Source organism: Ruditapes philippinarum, unplaced genomic scaffold (assembly GCF_026571515.1).
Source record: "Ruditapes philippinarum isolate M1 unplaced genomic scaffold, ASM2657151v2 ctg4613_1_1_1_1, whole genome shotgun sequence".
In the NCBI taxonomy this organism is placed as follows: Eukaryota; Metazoa; Mollusca; class Bivalvia; order Venerida; family Veneridae; genus Ruditapes; species Ruditapes philippinarum.
In genome coordinates, this window is record NW_026859976.1 from 34,390 (window position 1) to 46,579 (window position 12,190).

The window sequence follows — 12,190 nt, forward strand, 5'->3', positions numbered from 1 at the left end:
TACCTGTCACTCTTTTTTAAGTATCTAAACACGTCAATAATGTTTCTAATGTTGTTTATCTTGTATGATTAAAATATAGTTATTTGTGATGATGAATGCTATGCTAATAATGGCGAATGTGTTGGTCCTGGAAAATGCCAATGCCCTGAGGGTAAATTTGGAACTCACTGCGAAAATAGTAAGTAAATATTTTGGAAATATAAATTAAGATTATAAAATATCGAAGACAGTTTATATATAAATTATAAAGTTATTATTATTATTATAAAGTTTAATTCTGAATTTATTGAGCAAAACTAAAAAAAAATTATTATTATGCAAACCTGTCGCGAGCATAATATTACTTTATCCAACGTATTTTATAAATTTAGTAAAAAAACTTATTCTATTTATAACATACCAAATAGCTAGCCATTACTTCATATGGACGTCTTTTAACGCCCTTTCGTCCCGTTTTTGAGGCCTCAAATAGTGAAAAAGTGCCCTATTTAGACCCCAAACACTTGTTTTTGTTTGAGAAATGGTGTAAGAAAGTGATCACACTTTCGGCGCCATCCCTCTATCAAATAGATAAAAGGGGGTACCAGAGTAAAATGTGTCCCTTCTGTTTTGGGGTTATCTGCAAGAAAATTTTGGACTTGTAAGAAGCTTAAAATGGCCTTAGGTCGCCTATAAGTTAACTTGTAACCAACACTGAAAGCATTTCACTCTATCTTTATCCATTGAGATGTTACAGCACTTTGAAATCAGTTTTGATGGAAAATTCAACGCAAAAAAGGGATTTTGGCAAATTTGAGAAGTCCCCTCGTTTCCATAGTAACAGGAAATTTAAGATTGAGTATGCGCTTACAAAAGATATGGTCCAGTCCATTCTGCCAAGTTAGTACAGTATTGATGCCTTTTTTTATAGTTTCATAGCAATTTGAACTTGTAATGGTCATGAATTAATGGGTAATGACTGTTTGAAGAAAAATTAAAGAAAAAACATTTGTATTTACACGCCTAAAGTATAATGGTAACATTAAGGACGGCTTAACGTTATGTTTATATGACGCATATTACTTCACGTTAAAATATATGCACGGCCGCGCAAAAGCATTTTTACGAAGTCGGACATCGGAATTTCAGTGTGATAAATATTTAACTGATTTAATTTATAATTATCATTGTATTTCCTGAACGGGAATATGGCTGATATGATCGATGTTAACATTGCTTTTTTGTCAGATTTTTTTACTTTAAATTTTGTATGTTCATAAGAAGTTAGGAAAACGTGAATCATATTTGCTAATAATCATGATTCATTTAGTTCACATTTTAGAATATATAAAAAAAATTAACGATTTAAAACTAATTACAAAATTTAATACTCTTATTAATACTTTTTGTCACTAACGTGATTGAAATAAAATACATTACATTTTACTTATTTTATTTGAATAGGTGCATGTAGACTTCCTGAAAATAAAAATATGGCGAATTTAACCACTCCAGGAACCTATTTTGCTATTGGTGAAACAGTTCGCAATTTTAAGTGTCAAATGGGTCATTTTCCATCACCTGACCGAGGAATGACCTGCCGAAGTGATGGATCATGGTCAGATATAGTAACTTGTGAAAAGGGTATTTAATATATTTTGTCTTAAATAAAATGTGTCTCTGTGATTATAATTATTATTGTGGAATCACGTCAATTTAGTGAATATATTTCAAAAGAAATTTAAACTTTATGCACGAACATCCTAATGTTTTTTCTATAGTCTGTCCCATTAAAAATTGAAACGAACTTTTGTCTTGTATGAAATAACAAAACGACGTTGAATAAAAAATAAAAAAAATTGTAAACATAAAAAAGTCACCCTCGAGATTTTTCAAATTTTACTCTAAAGTGTCTACTTTTCTTGTGAAAGCAAACTTTGTTTTCTCTATGGCAAATCTTATTTATTGTCCGTAGCCATTGCCGAAGTACTCTTCATTTGAAGATGAATGGGACAAAGCACGTGTCATGTTTCTTAAATAAACATGAGGTTCTCGGGGTCGTTTTATGATTATTTTACAAAGCTGGATCTTCAAGATGTAACAGTTTAGTTGCAATGTATGATGGAAAACTCTTTTCAACAAAAAAGAAAAATAAGCAACAAAAACGCCGAGTCACATGGAGAGGATTTAGAAATTGCACTTACTTTTAAGCTGAATAGAATCCTCAAACAGATGATTTTAAGTGTTGAGATAAATTTGTCTTGGTGGCATTTAAAATATTTTTTGCATATCCAGATTTTGCAACTTAACTGTAAAAAATACACCTTCAATTCATAATTATATTAATAGTATAAAAAATTTGATAACATTTAAAAATATTTTTAACACACTTAATGACATGAATCTTAAACAGTACAATACTTCTTCCATTAATTACATATAAAATTCGTTTTCGTTTTATGTTTTTAAACTACTTTATACATTTCTCTGAAATAATTTCCCTACATATTATCTCGTTATTCAAGACTTCTGTAAATCTTTCTCTTTTAGCCACAAAATAAACAATACGCAGTATTTTTTCTCCCGTGAAAAATATGCTATTGTTTTTTCACTGAATATTTTCAAAATTAAGGAAGGCTAAGATTATTGATAACGTCACTCGGTGTTTCTCTTTGACTCGATCTACCCTTCATATTAACACAATAATTACACTAAATAACACTTTAAGTCTAAAAAACAACACTTATTGTAGCTTATTGAACACTCCAATTCAAACCTACTCTTAATAATATCAAATCACTGTCTGTATTTCTGGACTTTTTGTTGAATTGTAAGAAGAAAAGTTAAATATGTTTTTACGAGCTTAAAGTGTATAGACCTACGTTTGATTGATTGATTGATTGAACTAGAAAACATGATATCGTTATTATATTCTTATAATTTACATTTTCCTCGAACGCGTTCTCTCGTTAGCGAGGGTAGACACTGTGGTAACAAGCAAACCAATGCTGAACGTATAGTGAATCAGTTTTCCTTTCTTCATATTTTTGTCAGATTTGCATCATAATGTAGTATTTGATAGCGATTTCTTGTGACAGTTGAAACCTACGGAAAGTTTTAGCGCACGAACATCGCACTCGAAATAAGAAAGGTAACATATTTTTGTATCCCATCAAAACCCTGGTCAATTTATTTATTTTTGAATAGACTTGATGCACACTTATTGACAGAATTCAGACAACTACAGAATGATGTAAATTAAACAATTATTAGCGAAGAACAATTTTGTATAGTCTTCTAGCTAGTGTTCCCGCTCCACTAATACGCGTTGCGGTATTCAAGATACGCGCTTGATTGAAAAGCTATCTAATCAAATCACTTCAGTGTTCTTTTTCTGTTAAAAATATATAAGACGACAGTATATCATGGAAATTAAATATTTGTGTGTTAGTATTTATAAAGCTTACTGATATTTTCACTTCAAATGATTTTGATTATTTAAAATAATGGTTTGGTAGTAAAATGGCCTTTTTGACATCAACTTTGTTGTCATTTTTCATTTGAATGATAACATTTAGCTATTGATCAGTAAGTAAATAAGAATAATATATTTGTTATAATTACCGAGTTCGTTTCACGCTAATTGTGAGACAAACCTTAAATGACATCTATATGGGCGCCGCCATTTTGAAATGGACTTCACGTCAGGTTACAACGTAAGTAAACGGGACAAAATAAAATTTTAACATTTTGACCATATTACTGACTTTATAAAAAAAAAGAAAAACATGCCTAGCTATATTGACGTTAGGCTAAACATGACATTAATTTGAATGGTTTTACTAATATATTAAATAAAAAATGGAATGTTCAAACTTGATGGAACAGACTTTAGGTTTAACTAAAGCATAAATAGTTCCCGTTGGTGGAATTGAGCTTTGTTTATGCAAAGACGTAATGGTAAAATGTACATATGCATACATCTGCATATCTTCAATGCTAATTTTTTTATTCTTTGGCTTAACTATTGAAGAGTAATAACTTTTAACAGTTCATTGTCTGATTTGATACTGTTTATCATTTAACTTTAACTTTTCTCACTTAACAATATTCACATCTTGAAGCGCAAATACCATTAAACGGGTAGCACAACCAATATTGTATAAGTAAATGTATATTATGAAAGGATTCTTATGTTTTACTAATGTAATTTTTTCGCGTGATACCAATTTCCAATCGTTGATGATAGCAAATTACAAAGCCTCAAAAACTTTTAACAGAATGATATTCCGTATATATCTCACTCCTATGTAACGTTTTTAGTTTATATAAAACATATATATTTGCAACATATTGAATGAAAAATACTGTTTTATCTTTGTTATTTCTTTTCCAAAATACCTGTATGTAAGTTATATGTTTGTATAGTTTCTTAAGTGAGAGTTGGATCGTAATCCTTTAAAACATCAAATCCCGCATAGCTAAAGGGCAACAGACAATTGCCTATAAAAAGCTATATCAAAGAACCCTGATAAAAAGACAGAGCCTTAAACTAATGTAAAACGTTTTCTAGAAAATATTCTTATAATTGAAACAAATATGTTTGAGAACAAATAATTGTAATGCCTCTGTTATTAAGTGCTAAAGTGCTAAAGTGTTGTATCATGTTATCCATCAAATTAATTGATAATCAATGTTCCGTTCTACTTTAACCTCTAAGATTTAAAACATTATATTTTATATCCATGACAATTAATTTCTATGCTCTACTCGCTATATTATTTTCTGCTTCAATTCATGTAATCCTGATCCTGTTAATTAATTTAAATACCACTCGATTTCATTAATTTGTATAATAGTTTGGAGGTTCTTTCTGTTGAAAATGTTCCAGAGTTAAATCGTATACATATAAATGCACAGTGCGTTAATTGGAGTGCAGGAATTAGTTACCCGCACTCCAGAGCATGCCCATTGATTGTCTTTTTTTTTGCCGGGGCTTACTTATTGTGACGGCATAGATGCATGTTTATTGGTTACTTTTCTGGGTTTCATATTCTGACAACATGGAACGCGTTTTTATGTTTGACTATGATACAAAAGTGAAAGAACATCAAAACACTTGGCAAGCTGATTTATCGTACAAATAAGATAGCCTTGTGTTTCGATGCTGTTTCTTTTACTTATCAAATAAATTGTTCATATTTGTTATGACAGGTATTTAAATGTAACAATTCCAGCACTAAATGTGCGAACTTTGGTCCTATTTATAGAACGGGTAAACAAGTGTGCTGGTAATACAACTGTTTTTACATTTAATAGTGTTCAGTTATCCTCACTTCCAGTCAAATCGCTATTTCTTAGACAAATCCAATGTGTTGTGTTTGAATAACTGAAATTGTGTGTCTCAGACATTATTATTTTATATTCTTTTACTTGTGTTAAGGTAAAATGTACATGATCAGTACGAAAACGGGAACACGTACCGGTGCCGGTACAGATGCCAATGTTTACATTACACTGTTTGGCTCTAAAGAAAGTACAAGAAGAATAAAATTTGTTGGGAGTTTTGAATTTGGTAAAGTCGACGAGATCAGAACATTTGCCAGAGATGTAAGACCAGTAAGTAACATAATTATTTTGATGACTTTTAAAAGAAGTTATAGTGTTGTAAAGTGGCGTCATTTTTAGTTTTTTTATCTGTACTGATATTCGTATTCTTATTAAAAGTAGTTTTTGGCGAGTTCTATTGAATTTGAAGCAAACATTTTCATCTTAATCAATCTTACCAATCGCTACAAAACCCTGTGTTACGTATGTGGATATACTCTTGTTTAGCTCTTGCTGACATGTAAGATTTTAACTTTATGCACTTTCAATATAAATCAATAAATTGATCATATTTGTTCACAGACAAATATTGATGATGTATTTAGAAATTATGTTATTGTATTAATTGTGTTTATTGATTGATGATGTGGTGGTAAAAATAAAACAAATAGCGCTTGACCCACTAGACTTAAAATTATATCAACCAGGAACATATGAACCTGTACTGTAAGAAAAAATATATTATTAAATTCATCTCTTGAATTAATGCATTTCAAATTGGATAAAACGCATTTCAAATCGAATCAAAAGTACAAGTCATTATTTGTACATATAAATGTCTGCCTAAAATAATGCGGCCTATCTCTTTAGACGTTTTTATGAAATGCATATTTTTATAGTTACCGATTTTACATGATTTTTTTTATTTCAACTGCAAATATAACAATGTGCCGGTGTAATCTAGGATCTCTCATTTTTAATGTTTTACTTTTTGTAGATACACAGTGTACAGATCGGACATGATGGTGATAACATCTTATCTGATTGGGACCTGGAATATGTATCAATATATGATGAACATATGGAGGAATTTTATGTTTTTAGAAACATTAAACAACAATGGGTAAAGGAAGGAAGTGATCTGACCTTGGAGAGGGAAGGTAAATATTGTAACTAGATTATAAAAATATATGGCATTTAGCCATGCTTTTATTAGCCTGTTTTAATTTATTTACCTTTAAATTAGGAAAATTAACAATTTTATATGGTATAATACAGAATCATATGTGTCCTTTAGCAAACTGTACACCTCTTAAATACTTTATTGGAGCTGAACAATTCCTGAACAAATTCTGTTCAATATAGAAAAGTTATAAGACTTTATTAAATAGCCTAAGAAATAATATATAACAGCATAGGAAACACTATATTATAGTTAAGCCTACGAAACATTTTGGAAGAACTATCCTTGTATAGCCTATGAAATATTATGTAGAAGCCAGTAAAGCATTTTATAATTGCCTATGAAATATTATTAGTAGCCTAAAAAACATTTAATAATAGCCTATGAAACACTTTATTATAGCTGATGATAACAGCCGATATAATATCATTTTATGGTCTATAAAACATAATACATGTACAGTTATTGGCTAGTCAGCCATTGAATATGATGTGATATTCATCGGCATATTACATATAGCCGAGGTCAGTAAAATTTTCTGCAGGTGAATATCACATTATATTCAATAGCTGACTAGTTAATAATTGTTTTATTATATGCAAATATTTTTTAAAAGTAAATCTTTTTAAGAAAATACAAAAGCAACTCGTGCCTGTTTTCATTGAAACGCGGGAAAAAGGACGCACAGTGTACAAGATGACGTCAGTCGTTCATTGAAGTTCTAAGCAACAAAAGTAATTCAAATTTATACACAACATTGGGGTGCAACTTCTAACTATTATAATGAAGTATTGATGTTTTAATCGAGAAATCTTTCATGAAGAACAAAACGCAACATTTAGTTTTTAATACGCACGCGCAATGAACTATCCGCGATATAAGGTCATTGAGTATGAGCCTCAATCTATTGTTAGATTGGAAACACCTAATTCAGTTTGTGAATATGATACTTCACACAATGAATATGATTTTATAAATAGTGCTGGTTTTTGGACCAAAGAGATTTCTGCTACATTTAGGTCAAAATGACTGTTTACCGCCAATCCTTTTGTAACGCTTTGCATTAGGCGTCAATAACGTCGCGTCAATTGTTGGCGTCGTCGCCCACACCCTTCTTGTCTGTGATCTCGTCATTCACCGTATTTGAATTGCTTGCGCCAGCTACAAACGATTGTCCCGATCGCCTCTTAGTTGCCCTGTGGTAATTTAATCTTTACGTAAGTAGCTAAAGGGGTATGTCCAATCTATTTGGCAAATTAAACGATCGCACGAATTTTCAATTTTTCAACGTACAACATATTTCTACATTTACCGCTATATACTCGTATATTTATAATGTAGCCATTTCATGTCTGAATAATATTAAATTTAGACATATTATCATTTTAACTATATTGATAGTGTTAGTTGAAATTACGTAAAAACAACAAATTATAAATTCAATAGAAGTACAACTTTGTTTCAAAAACATTAAGATGTCTTGTACCGGGTGTATGTTACCGTGGTTATTCAATATCACATGGAACACGCATTTAGTACAATCATTCTATAATATTCTCCTCTAATTGTAGCAAACTATTAACGACTGTAGCACATATGAAAATATCGTAAATTCATTGGAAGATGCAAAAGTCATACGGGATATTGAATGAGTGTAGATGTAATACTAAATTTATTGAACGAGTTGAAAAAATATTCATATTACATTTCAAAAGTGTCTTTTTTTCGTTTATAATAATAATATTATTATAATGACTGGGTGAAGTATCATTTATTCACTAGCTAAATTGGATTATTCCGATCTAAAAATAGATTTAAACTACGCATAAAAAGATAAGTTTCGCTTTTTTGTTCTTTATATCATAGTTCTCGATTTAGATATCATAACTTACCTATAATAGATAAAGGTTTCACCGCATTGATGTATATAGACTTAATTTCTTTTGTTTGCGCAACGTTCGCGTAATCGCTGAACGCCTGACGTCAGCTTGTTCACAGTGCGTTTTTCCCAGTACATAAAAAAAAACAGCCAAACAATGTGTATTGTTTTTTTTTCTTTTAAAAGGCTTTATTTTTGTGAGTGTTTTTAACATCTGCCTATTAATATAATAAAACAATTATTGACTAGTGAGCCATAAAATATGATGTGATATTAACCTGCAGAAAATCATGTCATTTGCCCGTGAATATCACATGATATTCAGTGGCACACTAGTCAATAATGTTATAATAATCTATGAAACATTAATCATCATAATAAAAGATTATATAAAATTCTATGAAACACAATATTTTAGCCTATGAAACACCTAGTTAAAAACTATGATGCATTATGAATAGCCATGTCATGAAAAATTTTGTAGTAGCCTATGAAGCATTTTAGTATAACCTATGAAACTTAGATGATGTTCTATAAAACAACGTATATTAGCCTATGAAACATCATAAAATAGCCTATAATAGCCTATTAAACAATAAATTAAGCCAATTAAACAAAATTACTTTTTTTCACCTAATTTTCAAACGACGAGTTTCCTTTTTCAAGTTTTAGCAGAAATGAATGATATACACACTAATCCAAATTTTTAAAACAGGCATGCGTCATATTCTAAAATAAACATAAACAAGTATCTTTATCTTTGATTTCTGTTTACATTTTTCGTTGAAGCTTCTGAAATATCGGAACAAAACAGACGTATTATAAGGATATTGTACTGAACAAATATTACAATAATTTTCACATGATAATCTTTTTGCATATTTTAGGAAATCAGTCATGCATCAACACATTCGGCGAGAAATATATATGGTTTCCTAGATGGAGGAAAATTAATGGGTTTTTTCTTGGCAAAGGGCCAGGGATGAGTCGTAGAGCGTGTAAACAAGCTTGCATCAACTGGAGTGAGAACGTGTGTAACGGAGTCTATCGTGAAACACGTCGTAGTAGTTGTTACGGTTTCTCTGAAACGCGTGATGAATACTTTGAGGTGAAAAATAAACATTGGAAAGGAGAACTGTTTTTCAGAACATGTAAGAAGTTCAACTGAAGGGATTATACTATAAAATTGTCGTCCCGTCTTATTGTTGATAGGTCATCTTTTAAATTATTATTACATATAGAAGAAAACTGTTGATTATAGTGTATTGACTTATCAGTTTGAAAAACTGTAATTTATTCTTAGCGAAAACTGAAACTGTTTTTTAAAGTTTTTGTCACCTATATTACTTAACCTTTCTTTTAACGAAACACCTTACCTATATAAGTAATCAGTTTAAAATCATTTGGTGAAAATTAAAACATTTTTTTCTTATTGCAACATACTTAAAGTAGACAAAAGTGAATTGAATAAACATGTTAATAATAATCAGTTATATTAGAAAAACTAGGCACATTGTTTGATTAAGCATATATTGAGAACTTTTCTTTGACAAAGAAAATAACTTTACTTTTTATATATTGAAAAATTACGTTGCTGTGTTTTGGTATACATAATTGTCTTTCCAAGGATGGTATATAATCAGTCGATAGATTTGTTCTTTTCGGTAGTTCTGTCCTCTTACAGCACAGAATAAACTATGTTGTATAAAATGTAAAACGTTGTCCCTTTCCTCACATGTCTGCCCATACAATTTATTCTTTCTGTTACATAATCAAAATAAATACGTTGATTGATGAATGGGGGGGGGGGATCCACAGGCAATTGTTTACATAATGACGTAATCATGTGTACACTTGAACAATAGAATGGGTGACACACGTGTGTCATGAATAACAATAGAAAGCTTATAGCGCACAAATGTTTTAATCCCGCCAAAATAAAATGGATGCCTTATTAGATTGAAATAAAAAATGGCGCACTGTTTCTCCATAACAAAAGAAAACGAAACATAATTGTAGGGGTCACATAAATATGGTCTAAAGTACACAATAGAAAATGTTACCATAAAGGATTAACTAATTCGGTCAAAATATACAAAGGAAAACTATAATCAAATTATTGGTTTAAACTATGAAAAGAAAATTAGGACAAAATATTATTAATAAGTCTGTACCAGCTGTGGTCAACTCATCTAATAAGCTACTTTAGTATCTAGTATTTCTTCTTTTTCATATTGTATTTTACTATCATCAGAAAAATGTAAAGTTTAATCAATTGTTTACATAATGACTTAAGACTGTGTACTTTATAACAATAGAACAGGTAACACTCCAAAAAGAGCAAATGAGCAACCAAAATGAGCATATGAGCAACTAAAATGAGCGACTGAGCAAGGAAAAATGAGTAAATGAGCAATCAAATGAGCAAATTAGCACCCAAAACGAGCAAATGAGAAACCAAATGAGCAAGTAAAATGAGCAAATGAGGAACCAAACAAGCAAATAAGCAACCAAATGAGCAAGTGAGCAAGTTAAATGAGCAAGTTAAATAAGCAAATGAGCAACCATAAAGAGCAAATGAGCAAGTAAAATGAGCAAATGAGAAACCAAAATGAGCAAATGAGCAAGTAAAATGAGCAAATGAGCAACCGAATGAGCAAATGAGCAAATGAAATGAGCAGATGAGCAACCAAATGAGCAAATGAGCAAGTGCAATGAGCAAATGAGCAACCAAAATGAGCAAAAGAGCAACCAAATGAGCAAATGAGCAAGCAAAATGAGCAACCAAATGAGCAACCAAAATGAGCAAATGAGCAACCAAATGAGCAAATGAGCAAGTAAAATGAGCAAATGAGCAACCAAATGAGCAAATGAGCAAGTAAAATGAGCAAATGAGCAACTAAATGAGCAAATGAGCAAGTGAAATGAGCAAATGAGCAAGCAAATGAGCAAGTGAAATGAGCAAATGGGCAACCAAAATGAGCAAAAGAGCAACCAAATGAGCAAATGAGCAAGCAAAATAAGCAAATGAGCAAATAAAATGAGCGACTGAGCAAGCAAAATGAGTTAATGAACACCCAATTGAGCCACTTAGCAAGCAAAACGAGAAAATGAGAAACGAAATAAATTAGTTGGGAGTATAAAAAGGAGAATTGGCATTAATTTTGCCATTTGATTGCTTAAAATAATGGTATTCACATGTCTTTTGTGTTATAAAAAATTCAATAAAAAGTACAATTTAAATAGGCATTCGCATCTCAAACATAAGAACAGTATGTCTGAAAATAATATCAGCGATGGAAATACATCAGATGAGGAACCAAATCGTAAACCTTATCTATATAGAAACATTTTCGATCGGTTGAGACCTAATAGATCCAAATCTCATCATTACGAAGAAGACGATGACAGTGAACAAGATAATGACGATGAATCTTCTACTATAGGGAATGACAATGGTAAACAATATGATGATGTTAACAAGAACAAACATATTGACATCTGGAAGTATTTTACAGAGCTCACATATGAACAAGGAGATGACGTTTTAAATGAAACAGGCAGTAAAATGCGTAATGAAGACCCTGATAGCTCTCTTGAAGAAATAAGAAATAAAGCTTTTGAAAAATTACGCTCCGTGTATCATAAAGCATTCAGAGAAGTTTATTTGGATTTTATTGGAAAAATGTATGCACTTCAGCGCAATCCTACACATAAAAAGATCATGGGAACTGTTAAAAGATTGAGAGAGGAAGATAATTTCGAAACTGATGAAGCTATACAGTATGCTGTTAAAAAAAGAAAATTTATGTTAGAGCGTG

The 12,190-nt window shown here is 30.7% G+C and overlaps 1 protein-coding gene across 1 annotated transcript in view; it reads left to right on the top strand.

Annotated features, from left to right (window-relative positions):
- The window catches only part of LOC132758466 (uncharacterized), a 34,097-nt gene extending 23,943 nt beyond the window's left edge, over positions 1-10,154 (top strand). The window contains exons 7-11 of the mRNA XM_060750141.1: positions 80-178; positions 1,444-1,623; positions 5,423-5,598; positions 6,305-6,467; positions 9,257-10,154. Of these exons, the coding sequence (XP_060606124.1) occupies positions 80-178; positions 1,444-1,623; positions 5,423-5,598; positions 6,305-6,467; positions 9,257-9,537 (899 nt within the window). The 3' untranslated portion in view covers positions 9,538-10,154. The remainder of the gene's footprint in view (positions 1-79; positions 179-1,443; positions 1,624-5,422; positions 5,599-6,304; positions 6,468-9,256) is intronic.
- Positions 10,155-12,190: the final 2,036 nt, after the last annotated feature.